General features: G+C 47.5%; 1 protein-coding gene across 6 annotated transcripts in view; it reads right to left on the minus strand.

Moving 5' to 3' along the window:
* COL5A1 (collagen type V alpha 1 chain) overlaps positions 1 to 21,865 on the minus strand; it is a 120,935-nt gene that overhangs the window by 55,742 nt on the left and 43,328 nt on the right. For all 6 annotated transcript variants that reach the window (XM_015879297.3, XM_015879296.3, XM_085520907.1 and 3 more), the window contains exons 5-12: positions 15,148 to 15,279; positions 13,193 to 13,339; positions 12,806 to 13,054; positions 8,774 to 8,920; positions 8,445 to 8,501; positions 5,368 to 5,409; positions 5,013 to 5,075; positions 409 to 483 (exon numbers count right to left, since the gene is read on the minus strand). In XM_015879297.3, the coding sequence (XP_015734783.2) occupies positions 409 to 483; positions 5,013 to 5,075; positions 5,368 to 5,409; positions 8,445 to 8,501; positions 8,774 to 8,920; positions 12,806 to 13,054; positions 13,193 to 13,339; positions 15,148 to 15,279 (912 nt within the window). The remainder of the gene's footprint in view (positions 1 to 408; positions 484 to 5,012; positions 5,076 to 5,367; positions 5,410 to 8,444; positions 8,502 to 8,773; positions 8,921 to 12,805; positions 13,055 to 13,192; positions 13,340 to 15,147; positions 15,280 to 21,865) is intronic.

Consider the following 21,865-nt stretch of genomic DNA (forward strand, 5'->3'; position numbering starts at 1 on the left):
AGGTGCTGACACCTTCAATACCTGCTTTGAAGACCCGTTAGAGGTTCCTCACCCTAAAGGCAGGGTTCTACATAAAAGCTGGCCATTGGAGGTGTCTTCAGTTGTTTCCTCACAATTTTCCCCCTCCCACGTCATGCCAAGGCCTAAGCAATGATGGTTATCATTGCTTTCAGGAATTTAAGCTCACCTGCCTGGAGCTTTTGACCTGTGAAAACGTGCCAGTGCTTGGCAAAAAGTAAATTCATAAGGGAAATGACCCAAATCCATCTTTTACACAAGAGAAAATGTGCCCTTGGTGCATAAGGGATAGGGACTTCTGCAAGAACAGGCTCTCGGCAGTAGCAAAGCCAAGAAGTGAAGCTCATTTTAGTGCTTTTTTGTTTCTATTTTGGCTTCATTTGTACTTACAGGCAACATAAGCATTGTCCCTGGTGGTCCCGGTAAACCATCTGCTCCTGGAAGACCTGGGCGGCCAGGAGGTCCCTGTCAGAAGGAGAAATAAAAATAAACTTCTATAGCATCATCTTAGCCATGTCCATACACAAGTGGCCAAGGTTGTACAGGCATATGTCACAACACAAAGGGCTCCCTATCTCAACTGCTCATACTGAGCATGCTGGCATCCGGATGGTCTGGCAAACTGTGTGGAAGTACATCTGTAAGCGCACATGGTTTTTCTTAGTGATTCCCTCTTCTTACATCCTGGCTCCCTCGTTTTCTGCATCTGCCATAAGCAACATTTGAGTGAATAATAAAAGCCTCTGCCATGTCCCAAAGCAATGGAATCAGTGCTTAGTTGGGTCTGTTAAAATCTGTTAAAAAGGTATGTGAAACTTCATAACTCAAGACAGTGAAATAGAGATAGTGGAAAAATAAATACGTTTCTGTACATGTTCAGTCACCTGGGTCATTCCATTTTTCTCTCCTCTGTCTTTTCTTGTCCTATGAGACCACTTCTGTCTACAATGGAGTGATCCTGTCAGCAGCCATAAATCAACAAAACTCCAAGGGCCTGAATGGAGCTGTGTTGATTAACATCAGCTGAGTGTCTTTAACTCGCACTAAAGAAACAAGTATGCAGTAAAAGATGTATTGATGAAGCTATAAATAATCAAATATGTCCAATTTTCCTACGACAGCCCGTGGATTATTTGCACTCCCAGCTGCATACTTGGCAAGAAGTTTAAACTAACCCAAATTTGCACATCCATCCATAACCCTACAAAGGAAGAGGAGAAATACACCCAACCACTCAATGCATGTGCAATAAGTGCAACTTTCACATCAGCTTAAGGAGCTGAAAGCAAGAGTGAATTGATCTCATCCCAGGGAGGCAAAAGGAGTCCTGGTGCTCATTTCATGGCAAGGCAGACAGGACAACCTGGCCAACAGCTCAGGTTTGAAGGCTTGGATACTCCCCTGCTCAGTAAATGCCAATAATAAATTCATCTTTGGGGAACCAGCACTCTTGGAAAGGCCATTCCTTCCATATCTCCTTTAACCTAACACCCCCTTTGTCACCTCCCTCCTAAAAAAAGGAACCCAAAAGCACCAAGCCATAAATTAAAGCCCAGCTCTGGGGTACGAGAGCCATGGTTACTCCACCCCATGGTGGAGTATGGCTATTTCTGTGCCCTGCACCACAATTACAGGGCAGCCAGCACCAAGGCCAGCCCAGAATAACACCCCAGCACTGCAGCTGGTGACTGATCAGCACAGCACACAGCAGCTCCCTCAGCACCAAAGGGAGCTGTGTAACACGCCAGACCATCCATTTTTCAAGACAAGCTCGTGGTGTTACATTTGTGCTGTTTACTTAGCCTGGTCGACACCAGCATCCCCAGCCCTGCCAATGAGGTGCAGAGGGCAGTTCCATATGCTGCAGCACAGCACATAAATAATTGAGGCCAGGTTCACCTTTATATAATAAACTTTCTTCCCCCCCCCCCCCCCCCCCCCCGTCTCTCTCTCTCCTCTCTTTCAGCTCTGGTCCCACAGATGATGGATCAGGAATGGGGTTGTTTATCTCTCATTGTGTGCTCTGCCCAACAAACAGTGAGGGAATGGTTTTCTGCATCAATGCCTCGTTTTGTTCCATGTTGGGTGTGTGAGGTCTTCTCCTTGCAGTGGGGGGCAATGGAGGGAAATCCAGACCATAAAGCACTTGGTAAACTGTAATTCAGGCTGGTTTGCAGAAGTCTTAGAATGCCTTTGAGAAATGCAATACACCAGACTCTCAGTCAGTGTAAATCTGTGTCGCTCTCATTATGTAAATAGAGATTTGCTGATGTATAGCCAACCAAGGATGGGAACTTCAGCTTTCATTTGGTGCAGTGCTCTAAAATGCCACGCTGAGCGTAAGCACTCATGCAATATTTCAAAGGAATGCTTTAGCTGAAATCTTACAGCGTTTGTTATCTGGCTCCTTGAGTAGGAGACAGCAACAGCTGATGGTCTTCAGAGCAGTGCCCAATAGCACAAGCCATGTGCCCCCATTAGCCCAGTTTTGAGCTTTAAATCACCTTCACAGATTATTTTCCTCCCATTTTTGGTCTTGGCCAGAGAATTAGACAAGCAAAGTATTCAGGGTCTTCTGTGCAAAGCACCACTTGAGATCTGATGGAGGAACTAAAAGTTTCAAGACCTTCAGAACTGCACAAAAGGGGCATTAGGGATCTAATACACATCTATGGGGTCAGTGACCAAGCTGTGGTCTGTTCCAGTGCTGTAGAGCACCTCATTCAAAAGAACCATATTTTAGTCCCACTTTCTTAATTCCATTCTGGAATACTCCACATTTCCTTCTTTCCATCACTGGAGAGACCCCCTTCCCCTCCCTTCAGATCACTCCTCCCACAAACAGGCTGTCTGCAGCTATACTGGTATCACAAGCTCTTCTTTGTGTTGTAAAATTACAGGGATAAATGAACCAACCAACATAATGAATAAAACAGAGCTAAATGAGTGTTGGCCAATATTAACATAGCTGAATATTGTTGTTGTATTAATTCAGTGCACCTGTCTGATTGCAAATACGAAGTTTATCAGATGCAATGTTCCTCACTGCACGCATAGAAGCGCCATGTAAATTCATGAGCGATGTGCAGGGTTAATAATAAACAAATTAAAGAGGAGCTGCTCTAATTGAAAAGGGTATTTTTAATACATTGCAGTTCCTGGCTTTGCAAGATTATTACTTCTCTACATACAATATGTTGTATGATATTCTGTTCTGGACACTTAGAAAAAGCAGGATGTGCACACTGTGCCTGAATGGGAATTAAGCCTCTTATTTCAAGGTGTGTAACAGTAACATCAAGGACTTTGTGTGGCCATTCAAGGGGAGCCTGGAAATGGCCAGGAAATTTCTGCATGTGCATGGATAACTGGCAGAAGTACCAGCCCCCCTCATCAGCAGGGTCAGCATCCATCTTATAATGCAAATGAACTGCTGGGAGCCAAAGAAGAGGTACAAAAGAAATAGAAGAGCAAATTGGACAGCACATAACCAACCTCTGAGCAGCATCCTATGGGTTAAGTCAACCTCTGTGCAGTGATTCATGGGTTAAACTAACTTCTCAAAGCAGTGGCTCAGCCTATCGCTGCATATTGACTTTCTGAGCTCGCAGACACCGATCAATGGAGCTCCGTCAGGGCCTCTCGTTCTCAATCATGTCACAACCACAAGAAATGTTATTACTGTTCCATCAAAAACCAATAAATACACCTGGAGCGTAAATGAGGTGTAGGGGGGGTTGCTTTACAGAAGCACACTGGGGGTTTGCAGGAGTGTGGTAGCTTATGTACTCCAACCAAGTCCCCAGAGACGAGCACTGTAACAAAGAGCTTTAATTAAAGGCCAGGGCTCAAGTCAGGGTCATCGCCACAAGAATACACCAAACCTTAAACTATCTCCTTAAATACACCTGAAAATCCAGAAGAGACACCTCCAGTGTGGGCCAGCAATGGGTGGGATGGAGATGCAGTTTGATGGGTGGGAGAGAAGGGTGAAAGGGTGATGCATCACATAAGCATTAAAAAGTGAGTTGGCACCGAGCTCCTTTATCATGTAGAGATCTTGTCCTGATTCTCTGTAATGGAGCAAATTCTCTCTTGTTCATTCTAGGTCTTAGGTTATGCAATTAAAGTTGAAAATTAAGTGAAAAGAAGAGATAAACAACAACGCCACATCACGAATCCTTAATAGGAGCTGCAGCAATTAACTGTGCTAAGATGCATCAGAACAACACAACACCAGTTGTCTGTGCAGACCTTCCCACTCTGCATGGACAGAACTCAACAAAATCTAAGGCCACTCCCCATAGGAATCTGTGCTGTTCCAAGTCAAAACAAATCTCATTCACTGCTGATGGGAGAAAACATATACATCCCAAAGAGAAGTTCATGCACAAAGTGTCTTGGGCATAAAAAGTGCCCTGGACAGAATGGCAATGTCCTAGCAGCTATTCAGAAGGCAGTAGTGACTGCACTCAACATAATGATGCATTAAGGCATTGAAACAGATGTAGAGCTCCATGTGCTTTGTTCATGCAAACTTGCTGAAATCAATGATTCTACCTACACAAGAGGGGTTGGCTGCACCAAGGGGGATGCCTCCTCCTTCAAAATCAAGTTCAAGCTGCATCAAAACCAAATGCACAAACCCTCAGGTGCAGCACTGCTAATTCACATCAGTTACTCCCTAATCCTTGCTGGTTCAGTGCAATAACCCAGCCAGTGCAAAGGAGAGGTGTTGCAGACTGATCCTCCCAACGTGAGCAGTATGGGACACGAAAAAGGTGGAAGGAACACAGCAAAGGTAATGGAGTGACCCCAGGGGTTGTGCTGAAATGCAAGCAAACCCAACCCACTGCTGTAGTGAAGACTCAGAAGGGACTGCTATCAAATGCCTTGTGCAACCAGCAGCATTCAGGACTCCAGTGCTGTCCCAGTCGGAACACACAAACTGATGACAGGCATCAGCCAAACTGGAGAAGAACAGGGATACTCACTCTCTCCCCAGGATCTCCCATTAAGCCCACAGGTCCGGTTGGTCCTGGAGGTCCTGGAAGGCCCTAGCATAGAAAAGACAGAAAAAAAAATAAAATATAATAAGCCATCAAATGGAAATGTGGCATTATCTGTAACATTCATGCAACAAGAAGGAAAAGAAATAGGGCTTTCTGTTTATTTTGAGTCCAGAAAATCAACCTCAAAGCTTTTGCACACACAAACACACACACATGGCATATGGAAGCAATAGAGCCTGGGACCAGCTGAATGCTGAGCCCCATGCAGGCATCAGCACCCCGTAATGCATGCATCCAGCTCCACCAAGCTGCAAGGTATAACCCCAAAACCACTTACTGCAGGGCCTTCGGGACCAGGGGGGCCTTCCACAAGCATACCCTAAACAGTAGGAAGGAATAACAGTGATTAGCACATCCTCAAAGCAACCAACTTCATGGGTGGAAACCCAATGCATCCTTTATCCTTAAATAGCTCAGGCCTTGCTACCAGCTTCCACACTCCCTCAGTGACATCACCAAAGCCAAATACCATTCATTTGGATCATACAGGGCATGGAGAAATAGCCTTTCACCCCAGCATGCAGCTGCCTTCCTGCCCACTGCCTTCCTCCATTCACTAAAGGGCAAACCTTGGTTATGGAGATGGGGAGATCTCCTTTGGGGTAGCAGCAGTCTCTAAGACCAAGCAGCTTGGAGAAAAAAAACCACAATAGAAAGTTAATAAGCAAACTGCAAGGGTTTTGGTTAGGTCTGAAATGACTTTCCTAGCAGGCTGCACACCGTGATTTACTCTGTGTACTCAGGAAATCACTGTGCAGGCAAAACAGCAGAATTATGTTATTCCATTCCTTTTCATCGAAATATTTTGTCCCGACTTTAAATCAGGTCTAGCACATACTCAGTGGAATTGAGCTGTTTCTGTTCATTTATTTATTTGGTTGTTCTTCCCCCTCACGGCTATGTAAGAGGCAGGAAAGAAACCTCCCATTCAACCAGGCAAATGCTTTCTAGAAGTAATTTCACCGCTAACCATGGAGGCACTGCTCTCTTCATGGCTGGGAATTAGAAGTAATCCCTACACAACACTCCTTCAACCCACTTCAACTAAATACGAGCTCCTTGTTGAGGGCAACCAGGATGGGGCAGGTGATTTTGATCCCTCAGGAATGACATCCACAAATCCCTACCTCCTTATCCATGGAAAATCCACAGCAAACATCTCCCCATACAGGAACCACAGAGTCCATCCCCACTGAGACAAATGATGGTACATAGGTGTGTCTCAGCCTCCAATACACACCCTGACACCATCTCTTCCCCTTCTCTGTGCTAACGGTGTCTCCAGTCTGATGCAGAGAACCCCAGCCCACATCTCTCCCTCCCAGAACATTTGGGGGTGCTGTCAGGGTTACCACAGCCTGAGCATGCACAAGGCTGAGCTCTGCTTCCCACGACCGGCTGCAGGATGCTCCTATGCACAGCCTGGGCTAATTAGCCCATTCACGATGCAAACATCCTTGGCATCTTCCCATATTTATCAGTTGGTTTATGTTGAGCTCCAGCTTTAGGGACATCTGGAGATTCTCCTCGGCAAGAGATCGCTGCTGTTTACATGACCGCTCATCAGCACAGGGGTGGGGATATGGGAGGTTGTGGGACCAGCTGGGGGCATGCCACCAGAGGGGACTGCCTTGGGGGGCAGCAAGCAGAGCACATGTTTGGGGCCATCCAGGGGAAAAAGGGATGTCAGTCCCCCCAACACCCAATTGCTACCCACAAGTGAGGCTAACACTGCAGAAAAAGCACAAAAACTGGCTGCACTGCATGGAGGAGCTGTGCAAAGGCTGATCAAACCCTCTTTGAAGGCAGCTTCGAGGACCTGAGTCTACCCTTAAGCAGGGAAAGGCAGCCTATCACCCCCCAGCTGGGCTATGGGGACACGGGGGGTCCCAGCATCCTGGCCACATCCCCGAGCAGCCTGTGCTGCCCTGCTGCTTCCAGTGAGCGTCAGCACAGAGCAAGGATTGAAGGACAGGCAGCTTGAAGGCAAAGATGAGAGAATACAGCAGAACCCGCCTTCGGTTTTTCCCCCCTTCTCTCTGCTGCAGCTCCGATCAAAAACCAGATAAAGAGCGCAGCAAATGCGAGTTTCTCTCCACTAAAGAGGAACTGAACAGAGAAACACGGCAGCATTTGGTCTTGTTTACTCTCTGGCAAAAGCTATACGTGCTCCAGTGTTTTGAAATAGCAAAGGCGGCCAAATTCTTTCTGGATGATTAAACTTAACCATTATTTTGTTCGCTTTGTAACATTTCAGATTGGTTCCGGCCCAGGGTGGGCTGCTGAAGCTGCCTTCTCTGTGTCGCTGCATGGTTCAGCAAAGAGTTTTTGCTCCTTGCCTTTGTTTGCAGAGTGAGAGCAGGACCCAGAAAGGAGGGAGGGAAGGAAGGGTTGGAAATGCTTTCATGAAGCAGTGGTGGAGGCCTGTGAAGCCTCACTGCTGCCCCCAGCTCCTCCCTTGCTCTGCCAGCATCAGCAAAGCCTCCTTGAGATAGAAATGGAGGAAGAACTGGAAGAAGAAAGAATGGACTGTGGGCAATGGGAAGTACTACTGCTTTGCTGGGCACTGCTTGGGCTGTCTGCCAAGAGAAACTGGGTTAACTGAGCTGCTGGTGGGAGCTTGGCCCTTTGGAGATGTGGCGGGTGAGGTGAGCACAGCAATTCCCAGCTCAGCAGCACCTTAGCACCTCAATAGAGACACGGCACATGTCTGTGTGTCCATGTCTAACAGCCCCTTGTCTTCTGAGGGCACGTTAGCAGTGCTGGGGAGCCCCCGGCTCCATCTGCACCTATGGGATGCTCCACTGGGCACCTACTCTTTGTGCACACTGCACAGTTTATAACCATTCCTTAGAAAGCAGAAGAACCCCAGAAATGGGTCAGGGTGGAACTGTAAGGAAGGAAAGCACTGATGTTCCCCCTGGGACAACACAGGGCTTCTCTGGAAGCTGCTGGGACTTGAGAGCAGGCAGGTCTGAGGGCCCTTTATCTGCACAGAGCCAAACCCATTGGTTGCACTATTAAAGCCATCCCCAAGCTGAGGGTTTGGGTCAGAGCGTGGTGTGGCCCCAGGCTGCACACGTAGCATTGAGGGGCCTCTGAAACCCCCACTGAGGTGGGGAATGGCCTCTGCCATGCACTTCCATTTTGGCAGGTCTGGGGTTGGGCTATAGCAAATGAGATGTCATGGGAAATTGAGCACTTCCTTCCTAATTTAAGCTGCTTTGTGAAGTGTCTTAAAAAGAAATAATTGGAGTATTTTATATTAAAATGGACCGAGTAATGGGATATTTTCTTCTCAGCAGTGCTACTGAGAGCACCACACCATACAGAATGCAGAGAGCTTGTCCTTACCGGCTCAATAATGGCAGGCTCACCCTTCTGCCCCTTCTCACCCCGTGGGCCTCCAATCTGCAGCATGGAACAGAATAAAGACAAGCAATCAGAGAGAGAGCATCACCTGAACCAACAGTCCTGAGCAGGAACAGGGAGCAACATCACAACACCTGTGCACAGCACAAGTAGGTCATCACCACCTGCCCTGAGCACGGTGATGTTAATGGCAAACATGGCCCCTTGGGTGGATGAACCCAAGTGGGATGGGATCGCCACCTTTTGAATTGCTCATCTTGAGCTGAGGGGGAAGAAAATTGTTTCTGATGGAAAAAAACAACTCCCTTTACCCCTTCGTAGATGGTGTCCTGGTTGGCAGGCATCCCAGGCCCGATGTCAGGAGACACTGTTCTGTCATAATAGTAGTAATTCCCATCGTATTCTTTTATCGTTTCCTCGGTGAAGTCTTTATCCAGGTCGTCTCCTCCTTGAGCAGCCTGAAAATGAGAGAACAGCAATGCGTCAGGGCTGCAAATCTCTGCAGGATGTGCATGCTGAAAGACCTGGGGGGGGGCGTTGGACAAAAGGGTTTGGGTAGGGGGGCTGAGGGGACTCTGGGGTTTGGGTAGGGCAACAGCCTCATGTTAATGGCTGCCAATAGAAAGCACAAGATTAGTTTAATTCTGAAGTTTTAAGGTCTCCAATGAGTCTTCCGCAATGGCAGGCAAGAAGAATGGAAGGATCTTCACACAATTCTGGCCTTCACCAGCAGCTATCACCCTTAAGCAAAGAATAACAGTGAAAGTGCAATGGTCTGAGTGAGCTTTCCCAGCTTTCTGCTGGGACATCCCCTCAAACTCCAGAGGCTTTAAGAACTGTGGAACTGCATTTTCTTGCTCGCCTGCCACAGCCCGAATATTGGAGCCATGGGATGAACAAGCACCAAATAAATAAATAAAACCACATCCCATTGTCAAAACCCAAGTCAAAAACGCAACGTGTCATTGTGAGAAGTTAATTACAGGAGGAAATGGGGAAAAATCCCTGTTTGTTTATACAAAGCCCTCCTGTTTGTGTTGTCTGTGATCCAAGTCCACCCTGCTTTTGCAAAGAGCAGGAGCAGATTTTACAAAGCTGATGCATTGATTGCCAAAATCCTTTCTGCATCTTTGCAGCAACAGATACTACAGTACACAAGCAGACACCAGACATGCACCAGAATTGCCTTGCTTACATCCACCTCCCTGCCCTCTCTGTAGGCACTTCTCTCCCAGCATCCTTCAGTTGGAAGAGCACCATAAGGAAGGAAATGTGCTGATAATCATTTTGTTTCCTTCCCGTCTTGTTAATGAACAAAATGGTCCATAAATTGAATTACTTCCAGTGCTTCCCGGAGAGATTATCTCTTCACTGCTATGAATTCAAAATCACTTAAATGCCACCATCATTTGCAGACCTTGTTTCTGTGCCAGAACTGCTCAGAATCCATGAGCATGAGCATCTGTATCTGCATGCAGGAGGATTTAAAGAAGAAGCCTCATTAAAAGGCAGTGTACTTCCTACCTCCTGCCCACTTTTCATCACTTAATCAGCAGGGAGAACTCATGACAACTCATCCCATCTCATATTTTCCTGATTCAGAGCATTGAAAAGTTGGGGACAGAGGTAAAATCCAGAAGGGCATCACTGAATTCCATAGCCCTGCTACAAAACAGTTCCCAACAACCCACCTCTCCTCCCCTTTCCATTCCCATTTAGGAAATGTCTGATTACAGCAACAGTGAATTGTCCATTCAAGGTATGGAGCAAAGAGCCTCAAAAGTAAATTTCTTTGCCCAATATTTCACATCATCTTCTAGGAATGATTCTTAACCCGAAAGTCTCGATAAGGCCAAAAGTGGGTGGCAGGCACTTAACCAGACATTGACACATCTCATATGTAGTCTCTACGCGTTCCTGTAACAAGCATTTGGCAGCACAGAGCTAACAGATTCAAGCTGCTCCCAGATCCATCTTTTGACAACACGATTCTAAAAGACTCCTTTCCAAACCACTTGATGGTGGCTCCTGATAAGAAAGCTTGGAAAGCTTCGCATCAGTTTTCATTTGCACCACACAAATGCATCAGGTGATGTCACACCTCGGCTATCCTGCTAGAACTCTTCAATCAGCATTTGCACTTTGAAACCTTAAAGCTTGTTCATCTCTCTACAAAGCTTTCAGAGATAACACAGCAAACTTCCTCAAATTGCATTTCGTGACACAATCATCAGAAATGCCTCCTTTGATGCTTTGATATCCCCAAATCAATTTGCTTGGAAAGAGATAATACACTGAATAACTGGGCAGAGCAGAAAGAAAGCTCTCTGTGCTGAGATCTTCAGGTGCTTTGGAAAGAGAAAGAACAATAAAAGCAACCTGGATTCAGAACAAAGTGCAAAAAAAAAGAAAACAGGAGGTCAAAAAATCATTGTGCAAAGTACTGTGATGCTCCATTGCTGATAACAACCTCATTTAAATCATCTTTTAGCCTTTCCTCTCAATAAAGAGATGCAGCTCGGAAGCTTTTGCTGTATGCATCTGGACAAGCAAAGCAAACTGCTTGATGAATAGCAGGCAATGAACAGAATATATCTGTCCCCAGCTCCTTGTGCTCACAGGAGTATTGCTGCCTACTAAATCTCAGCATTGCTCTGCCGGCATTTATCACAGTCATTAGCTGTAAGAAAACCCAAGCCTAGGAGAGCTAACAGACTAAGCCTGCCTCCAAAACCTCTTCCCCCAACCTCCTGTAAGACCAAGTCCCCTAGAATTGCAACCTGTTATATAGACAGGTGAACTCAGCGGTGACATCCTCACATCCACACCAACCAGATTGCTCTGCTTCTGGATTAAAGCATTCAGCTTCACCAGGAGCTCATGGTTGCAGATGGAGCTCCCAGCTTCCACCCTGCAGTGCTATATGCACTATATGCTATATTCCACCCTTGGCTATATGCATCTTTCAGGGCTCTGTCACACTGCATCAGCCCTCGGTGCATGGGAACCTCCTGCAGCTGGGCAAGTTGTGTCCCCTCTCTGCTCATCACTGCAGGATTCAATGGAGCCAGCAGACAAAGTGGAGCTGAATCCCACCCCAAGCAGTCCCATGGCCTTTCCCATTTACATGCACCTCTGAGCTGCTGGAGGTGGGCGGCCTCAGGATGCTCTGTTATATTTGGGGAGAACAGGTTGAGTTTTCACACAGGAAAGCTTTGCCCTGCATTTCCCTACCTGAGCTTTGCTCCTCTTCTGTTTGATTTTCCTAACAATTTAAAGAGACCCTTAAGCCTTTTATTTCTACTTCCAATTCTTAAGATCACCCTGCCCAATCTTTAATTCCTCCCTATTAGAAAGCTCAAGTTTGGCCAAAGATTTCTGGCTCCATGTCAGGAAACAGAAACATTTCCCATCCTTCGGTTCCCTCAGGCTGGCGCTCGGTCCATCCATCTGCTGGAGTGCTTTCCTTTCTCCCTGAGCATCTCCCCACCCCACTCAGCCTTCTCCCAACAGCTCCATCCCATCCATCTGGGCTCAACCCCCCTCACTGTTCAGCTCTTCCTTGGACACCTTCCCTGACACCCATTTAATTCACGCTTTCAGGCCCAGCTCCAATTATCTTAGCCAGCTTTTGCTGTCTCCTTTGCCACTCTCTGACACCTCCCAGCAAGCCTTGAGTTTCACAGTCCCATCGCTCACTTCTGCTCTGCTTGAGGAAGAACCACAGAGCACTGCCAAATCCCACCCCAGGAAACCTCATCCTGCCATCAAGCTCTCCATGCTGATGCTTCTGGGTAACAAAGAAGTTGCCTCATCAACTAGAAAGTTATTTCCTTGCCTGGCGAGCTACACGACACAGCTGCATGACAGCTCATTCCAGTCTCATCGGAGGATGAGATGAATAGAAGCAAAAACTGGGCAAGCTTTAAGGGCAGAGCAGTCTCAAGTGTGACATGGTGACATTAAATGCAGGGAACTAAAAATGCAACCGCTCCAAAGAGTCTCAGCTGTAGGATCCGGGTTGATCCCATTGTTGGTACATCTGCAACAAGACAGAGGGCCTCTGTAGGCAAACGGGGTAACTCAAATGAAGGGGCTTGTCCCAGTGTTGAAGTCTATGGTTGGTTTTTTTATGTTTCTATCTGAAAAATGTGAAGGTGCCATTTAAATATCCCACAACCTGACACTTCCTCTCACAGAGCTGCCCGAACCACCTTGCATTTACCATATGGATCATCGCATCTCCTTTGCACAGGGCTAAGAAACAGCAGAAATAATATATACATATATATTAAAAACAAAAACAAAAAACAAAGAGAAAGGGAAAGGATTCATTAAATTACATCAGTCTCATTGTAGGTGATGACAGTACTCGTGGGGAGCTCTGCTTCCACTGCGTTTTCAGTGAGCCCTCCCTGGGGGTCTACTTCTTCATTGTAGTTGATGTCTTCATAGGGCAGAGGCGTGAAGTACTCCTCGTTGATGGTTTCATAGTTGTACTCATCCACCAGGGGGTCGTCCACGGGTGCAGCCCCTTTGGTCTGCCTGCTGGGATCCCCTGCTTCAGGGGATGGCGTGGGGGAAGGATAGTCCTAGTGTGGAAAACAAAAATCAAACGAGTATATATGAAAAACACCACAACGGGTGGAACAAAGGAGATGTTCTGCATCAACCCCAGGTTCACAGCTCCATGAAGGTGCCATTTATCAACCAGGATCTCATGTGAGTACCTGCTTGGTTTCGGGTCTCTCTCCAGCAGCCACTCCTGGGGGTGCAGGTTTGGTGGTGGGTGCTTCAGGCTTTACAGCTTCGTCAACGTCTTCATAGTAGGGGTACTCATAGTAGTAGGTGTCCCCTTCTCCCTCCCCATCGGTATACTGCAGAGAGAATATAAGTAACAGTGAATCAGCTGGTGGCACCCAATGCATGCCCAACAGCCCATGCAGCACTACATTTCTGCTATGGAGTGACCACGACAGTTTCCCTTCCTCTCATTCTTCAGCTTCTGAAACACCAGGAGCCTGACTTTGGGCTGCTCTGTGCTTTCAGGTCCCTGCTAATCTCTCAGCCCAGGGGGACCAGGGAGAAAGCAAAGCCACCCAGCAGGAGTTTGGTCACCCCCGGCAACCCTATGAAACAGAAAAACAGTTGTGTTGTTTTTAGCACTTAATTGATGAGCCCTCCTGGGTCACATCTCAGATCTGCAGCAGGCAACGTGCATCACACCACCGCTCCAAGAAGCTGGGCTGCTCTTTTCTCTCCTAATAACATGCCTATGATTTCCTATCTGCCCGTGACCCGCAGGCAGGAGGGGTTTCAAGACCCAGATATTTTCAGAGCTTTCCACAAGGCGTCAGTCATTCTTCAGAATGAAATACAAACCAAACGTTTGGTTACAGCCGGGCACAGCCAATCTCTCCACCAGCCCATCGCTTTGGCTGGCAGCAGATGCATGGATGAGTTATTCTTACATGGAGCAACACAGCCCGGAGACAAGCCAGCCCTTGTAGCACTGCTGGCTCCAGAAGAAGAGCTTTCTTTTCCTACTACCATGCACTTTGATCACACCACATAGTCTATCCTCCAGCAGTGCTGGCAACATGATTAGAGCTTCCATGGGCTGCTCTGCTGCAAGATGCACTCTGCACCCCAAAGCATCTTAACCCAAACCCCAAGGTGTGTGAACCAGAGCACGGCTATGGTACTGCAGATCAGTGGGGAGCAGCTGAGAGCAAAGCAGAGGGCACTGCACTGCTGCAAACTGGGCAGAAACAGCAGCCAAGGCGCTGAGAAGTGCCTGAGGGTGCCAGACACTTTAATTGCTGTGAGCTGAGCCTGAGACCTCGTCTAAATGTGTCAAATTTAGATGATGGTCTTCTGGAAATCAGCCCCACTCAGACATTTCCGACTGAGCAGCAGAAATATGAAGGCATCCCATTTTTGTCTTTTTTCCCATTAATTTTTATAAAGAAAGTAAGCCCTGACTGTAGGGAAAGCTGCTTTGCACAGCCCAGCACCTCATACAGGAGAAATCATTACAGATCAGCTGGGACCACTTCTGCCAAAAGGAAATTCAACAGGCAAACACACAGGCAACAAAATTCCTCCTTCTGCCTTTGACACCTGTCACTTCAAAGGAGCACCAGTCAAACAAATAAGTGCTTAATCTGGTTTCAGGTTTAACAGCTAAAATTGGGTTTTAGAAACAGGTGCATGTTTTGGATGGGGTTTGGTGCTTCCATCAGCTCAGGATCAGTCCTCTGCAAGGCTCTGAGCGAACCTGTACTACATTCATTGGAGGAGCACAGAAGGGATGGGAAAGCCATGGGGGCAGGAAACCAGGACTTCAGGATCCTAAAATCAACCTCTGCTTCAGCCACTGCCTTACAAAGGATTTACAGGCAGATGGGACAGGAGAAAGGCTGGCTATAAGGAGGAAGTTTTTTCCTATAAGGGTAGTGCAGTACTGGCACAGGTTGCACAGAGAGGCAGTTGTGCCCCATCCCTGCAGACCGGAGGTGCTCTGAGCACCCAGTGGAGCTGTGGGTATCCCTGTTCATTGCAAGGAAGGGGAACATATGGCCTTCAGATTGAAACAAGCAAGCTAAGCTTTGCAACCACAGCACAGAGCCCAATATCACTGCCCCCAGAGCATCCCCAACCACAGCCATGAGCTCCTACTCACGTATTCATCCTGGTTGGGGTCCTGGGACTGCGGAGAGTCGGGGACAGCAGTGTCACAGTCGGGGCTGTAGTGCTCACAGTAGTCGTGGGCTGCCCTGGGGTCGGACACGATCAGCAGTTGCTGGATGTCACCCTGCAGGGAGGGAAGCCAAAAAGAAGGTTTAATGACAGCACCAAAAGCAGTTTACTCACAGCAGACAGTCGCATAAGGAAAGATTTTACTGCTTGGGCTTTTGCAGCTGATGGTTTAGTTAAGGGGGAAAAAAAAAAAGCCTTCTTTAATGATAGAAAAATACTGTGAAGGCGTAGGGGGAAAAAAAAGGAGCGTTACAGCACAACTACTTGGGCACATAATAGGAACCAGAAGCTCAGAGCCTGGCCAGAATGTCTCAAAGCCCCATGGAAAACCAAAGGATATTTTTGAAACAAGAGGTCAGGCTCAACTCCATGCATGCACTCCAGAAGTGACCGCCTTCCGCATCCACATTACCCTAAAATTCAGCCTTGGTTTAAGCCTATTGCTCTTTGTGTTTAGAAAATGAACAGAAAACATGCCCCATCACTGTAGGATACCCAGCCTGGCCATGACAACTCGCTTGGAGCTCCTGACGGGAATAATCTTCCAGCAGTTATATCAGATCACAAGAGCCCAGCCACATCTACCCCCCTGACTCCCACGTGAAGACACTGATGCCCTTCTCAGCAAGGTGCTTAAAGCTTCCCATTTTGCACGAGGTTATGAGGAGTGCTGGTGCTGTTGGAAGAAGCTGAAATAAAACAGTCCCAACAGCAGGCTTGGTCTTTGTCTCCAAGAGGCAGGGAAGGAAGGCTGAAAGCTTTTCTTCCTGATAAGGTGGGATTTACACCTCAAGGAGAGCTGATAGTCTGTATCCTATCGGAGACTAGAATTAAGGTTGTGTTTTCTTGAGGAAGAGATAAAGCAAAGAAAGGCATGTTGGCTAAACACGGTGCAAAAGGTTACACAGGAGAGAATTTGCTATAGCTGAGTTCATTTTTAGCCTCAGCTGACAGCATCTCTTGAGCTACATGTGGGACAAAATCTTGTCTCAACCACACTCTGCTTCCAGCAGCAAAACAGGAGCTGAGCATCCTCTTGCTCAAGACGTTGCAGCACATGGAAGGACATCACTGCAAGTCCCAGAAACTGTGGACTCAAGCTCTGGAGAAACCCCAAACTCAGCACAAGACACTGGGGGATGTCATTGGCCCAGTGAGGAAAACAAATGATGCTTCCTGCCACCTCTGGGCTGAGAGCTTAAGAAAGTCAGCATGCACCTGAATGACTCCAGCACACAAAGGGTGCAATGACAAAGCACAAGCTGCCTCGGAGGGCTCCTTCCAAACCAACCACGCTCCACAAGCATCACTCACCATACCTCCTATTATCCCATTTCCTTTCCAAACCCAATCAATCACCCTGCCCAGCAAAGCTCATCCTTCTCTTGTTCCGGCAGCAGTGTGCAAGCATGCAAAACCAGAAGGAAAAGCAATGCACCAGATTTTGGAGGAATGAGAGCCCCAGGGAGCATCTGAGCTCAAGTGCACTGATGTGGGTCGAGCAGCTCAGGGGCAAGGGAAGGAGGAGAGCTCGTGAGCTGCTGGACTGTTCATCTTTGTTTCATTAACAGCAAGTGGGCACCCCATGTTAACATTTGTAAAACACAGACAGGAGTGAAACCTTGTTAGCAAAATTCCCAGTCAACGGACCTCATCCCTCAGTACAAAACAATAACATGGGCTAATTTAGGCCCTAATAAAAGCTCCGCTATCTGAACTTCACAAAAGATCCACAAAGCTCTGCTGTCAAGTGCCCCATTTCTTTGATTTAGAAAGGTGGCCTTAACTAGAGCAAGCAGTGCAGGGAGGTTTGCTGCTTGTGTGTCCTCTCAAATGTGTTGCTGCTAATAAATCACCCAGAGCTGCCCCCAACCCCAGCTCTGCTCCTCTGCACAACAAGTGCTCGCTCCACTGCTGTGGTTACACACAACAGCCATCCCTCTCTCCTTTCTACTTCAGCATCTGCTTTCTTCAGCACGAGCAGAGATAATGAAGATGCCATAAAGTTAAATCTAACCTCCCTGCCTTCCACACCCATGCTGCAGCTGCACATTTTCCACGAGGACTTTGCAAGAGGGGGAACACTCTCCGTTGATGGCTTAAAGACTTTACCAGCCAAATCAGTGAGGTTTGAAGACCGAGTTTCAAATAAAGGGGTATCCAATCCAGGGAGCATCCAACCTCCAGCCCCATGTCTATAGTGGGGGAATCATGGACACATGGATAGCATGGAGGGCTCTCAAGAAGGCTTCCAATGCTGCAGCCCAACTGCTGCCTATCCCAGCATTGCACAGATAAATCGATTCTTTCTTTTCCTCTGAAAAGAACCAATATTTCACCTGCCTGTAGAGCCAGTGCTTCTAAAGGAGAATAAATCAAACGCTGACCTTTATTCCAACAACTTCCTGCAAAGGGGAAGAGGCAGCACAGCACGCTGATGGAAATGATTCTGAATTGGGAGGCTTTTTTCTTTTTGCTCCACCAAACAGATGTAAGTGCTAACTGTCACGGCCAGTAAGAAACTGTTTGACATTTATGGTAAAGCCATTGGTGCCTGATGACTCATTTGCTTTATGGATTAAGTTCCATCAAGGCGGTTGAACTCAGCTCCCCAGCCAGCTCCCAGACAAGACTGGAAAAGCTCTTCAGGAGCATTTTTTAACACTTATTTCTATACGTGTGCAATAATGTCACATCGCTTCCAATGACATCAACTTCAGTCACTTGGAGAAATTGCTGTGGTTCAACAAAACAAACAGCTGGCGAGGATAAGCACTGTGACTTCATCTGGCGTTGGCAGCAGCTCCAGAAGTACTGGGCTACTTCAGGGCTCCCACACTAATAATTACATGGACTGTTGTTTCAGTGTGTTGCCACAGGCACCTTAGTGACACAGAGCATCATTAAGAAGAATTACTGCTCGATGAGCCTTTTTAAGCTCCCACATCTAACTCAGCCACCAAAACCTGTATGTGGCTGTGATATTAAAGAAGTCTTAATTATTAGAAGCAATCGGGACGTTGCTGAGTTTTACTATGACAAACTCACTGGTTTCACAAACACAGACCCAGCCAGCCGGATTAAGAGTGGCAGTAGTTCAGCATGGCTCTGCGATGAAAGCATTGAGATCCCAGCCACCAGCAAGCTTCCAACAAACCTAATCCCTGTCTCAGAGATGGCCTGCCAGCCCCAGATGTTCCGCTTGATAGAAGCTGTCATCAGCTCTTGCCCAGGGATGAAGGCTCACTGCAAAGGACACAGTGTATTGGCATCACCCAAGGGTCCATCCCTTAAACACAACTCTGCAGCCAAATGGCAGCAACAGGGTCACACCCTGACCTGCATCCCAGACTGCTCTCGCTGGACCAGCTGGAGCGACGGGCATCTTTTGGGCTTCCAAACATGTTGCAGTACAAAAGTGGAAGCCAATAGTTGGAGAGCTGCCTCAAAAAAGAAAAGAACACAAAAAAATAAAGAAGGGAAGGGCTCGTCTCACACACAGCCGTGAGTCAGCTGCAAATACTTGGTGGCTGGGATAAAGGCAACATGGATGTTTGCTTCCTCATCCTGCTCAAGGGGGGCTGCAGGAGCAGACAGGAGGTTTTGCTGTGAGACCTCCGCTCTTTCCCCTCCTGTGCTCAGGTCACCACACAAATGGATCCCTCCTGGCTTTTGGCACTCAGATGGGAGCTTCTTCTGAGCCCTTTTTAGAAGAAAATGATCTTGCAAAGAAAAGAGGATGGATGCCTCGCTAAAAACAAATACGCTTTCAAGCACAAACTCTTCTCAAGGACTGATGATGGCTTCCAACCCCCTCACATCATCTCCTCCTCGTGGGTTCCTATGAACAGGGATGTTCAAAGCAAGGGGACTCTGTTCCTTGTGTGCTTGCACAGACCACCACACAACACAATGTCTGTTATGACAGGCTGCAGCATAACATTGCTATACAAATTGCAAGCTGCTTAGCAACAGCTCCTTAGTAAAAGAGGAGGACAAGCAAGTTTCTCAGAGGAGAGCAAAAGCCAAATAGCTTTGCTAATTCTGGAGAACTCCCCTGAAGAAGCCATTGCTCTGCCAATACCCAAACAGCACTCAAGGACTCAAGTTGTTAACAGAGTGGGAGGCACTCATACAACATTGACTTCCAAGCAGATACCATTTTTCTTCACTAGCCTCAGTTCTAACAGCCTCCCAGTGTCAACAACATCCCATGCTCATGTAAACACTCCTTGTGCAGTGGCTGCAGCCCCAGGCATTGTGCCGAGCACCTGTGGAAGTGGATGAAGCAAACGCAGAGCCAGAGCTCACAGCTAAGTCCATTTTTGCCTAAGTGATAACTCAGCTAATTCCCAAAGACAATATACACAGCATTCATCCACAGTATGGATTATTTACACAACAGTGCTTTGCAGGCAACAGATTCATCCGCTATCCCCGAGACTTTCCTATTTGTAATGGATGAAAGATTTTCTTGCCTTTCCAAATGCCTGAGTTTGTCACAGCCATTAATCATTCCCAAGACTTTCCATGGAATCCTCACCAAATTCTGTCAGCCTTTTCCCTTCCCTATCCCACATCCCTACCCCCAAGCCCATTCACAAAGCTCACATCCCACCCTTAGAGCATCTCATGTATGCATTGTCAATACCATGAAAAGAAAGGGAGAAGATGAAAAAACCCAGCCATGCTCAAACAGCCATTCCTATGCCAACCTCGCTCCAGCCCCGGCACAGCGCCTAATTGAAACCCTTGTCCTTTCAGAGGGGACATCTAATCACCAGCTTTAAGCTCTCAGGCTGTTTTATTCTTATGGGCAATTGCACATAACCTCACCCAACCCTGAACCTAACAGACTGTGATGGGGGCTGTGGTGGTCAAACAGAGCCCTACGTGTGCACCATGCAGCTCCTGGCCCCATAAACCCAGAATGAGCATTGCTTCCAGAGCACCCCATATCCTTCCCAGCTTAAAGCCAATACTGAGACCTTGGAGAAAAAGACCTGAGGATGGACATGGGCAGCACATCAGAAAGTGGACCGTGGTTAAAAGCTGAGCTCCTGTGGGAGCATCCCGGGTCAGGCAGTGGCTGTCCCACGCACGTAGTGGGGTCAGGGCCAGCTTTCCTTGACTCATGTCTGGGGCTGTGAGCAGCCAGACAGCGACTGCATCGCTGAGCCGACAGCTACTCTTAATAATGATTACGGCTAATTGCAGGAGGGAGCCAAACCCACCCTGGGGATGTGGTGATGAGAAACGACTCCTGGTTATTCTCACGCCCTACAGCTGCCGGCATCAGTTGCTCTGACTGCGGTGGCATCACCGCCAGCATCACCACCACGCATCGCAGCCCTTTGGGACAGAATATTTGCATGCTTTGATTTTTCCCTTCCACTTCAAGCTCTCCAGATCCCCCTTAGAACTGCTGCCTTCCATTGGGGCCAGTGTTCTGGGGGCGATGTGTCTGCGTTCCTCTCTGTTGAGTGAGCACAAACACCGTAACGCCGGTTGGGATGGAAAGGTGCAGGCAGGGCAAAGCAGCCGCCAAGCAGCAGGGACGGCAGGAAAGGAAAAGGCAGCCAAGCTGACTTCCAAAAAACTATTAAGCAAACACAAAAGATTGCTGAAACGCTCCAAAAAGAGAGATATCCTTAACTCACCAGTCATTGTGCCCGGCTCTGTTAGCTATTTTTATACATTTTAAGGCTTTTTAAACAAAGCACAATCTTATCTGCTTGGATTTTCGGGTGTGAAGCAGTCAGTTAGGGACAGGGAAAGGGAGCTGCCACCAGACAGCTTCCTCATACTGCATAACCCAGCCTGGAAGGAAGGACAGACGGGGAGAGACCCGTCTTACAAAAGGCTGCTTTATATTCGCTCCTCCTTTACAGCCCAGCCAAGCGCTGCGGTAACGCAGGCAAAAATAATATGAGAGGTTTCCGTGGCTATTTCAAAGAGGGGGGAAAAGAATAGAGCACAGTTCGGAGTTTTAAAAGTCAAAGAAAGAAATACAAAGAAAAGAAGAAACACCCCGACAGCCCCAACATCTCTCTACCTCGCTACACAGGCAGGATATGACTCCCAGATTTCATTTTCTTATTGTAAAGTCAGTCTTTACATGTGCAAAAATGAGCAATTTTAAACTTTGGGTTTTTTGGTATATCGTATGCTCTGGGCAGCTGTCTGAACCCTGCAGCAGATTAGAAACACATGGGAAGAACAAGGAATCCAAACCACACGTTCTTATTAAACTGCGTGACTTCTAGTTCAAATCTCATCACGTTGAAGTAAATGTTTTCTCCCTAAAGCAGCTCATATCTGCACATACAGGCACACACTCAGGTGCCCATCTACTGCATGTCACATCCTTGCTGATAAGCCCCAAAGACATCAACGTGAGGCCATGGGGTACTTCCACTCCATGATGGAGCAGGCTGCCCAGTGAGGCTGGGGACACCCCTTCCCTGGCAGTGCTCAAGGCCAGGCTGAATTGCGTTGTAAGCAACCTAGTCTAGGAGGAAGTGTCCCTGCCTACAGCAGGGGGTTCAAAATAGACCATCTGAAAGGTTCTTTCCAACCCAAACCACTTTATGATTGTGACTTGAATGAGCCCATACACTGACAGAGGAGCTTTTCTAGAA

The sequence above is a fragment of the Coturnix japonica genome, chromosome 21 (assembly GCF_054131305.1).
Source record: "Coturnix japonica strain WE chromosome 21, WE-NBRP24, whole genome shotgun sequence".
NCBI classification, from domain to species: domain Eukaryota; kingdom Metazoa; phylum Chordata; class Aves; order Galliformes; family Phasianidae; genus Coturnix; species Coturnix japonica.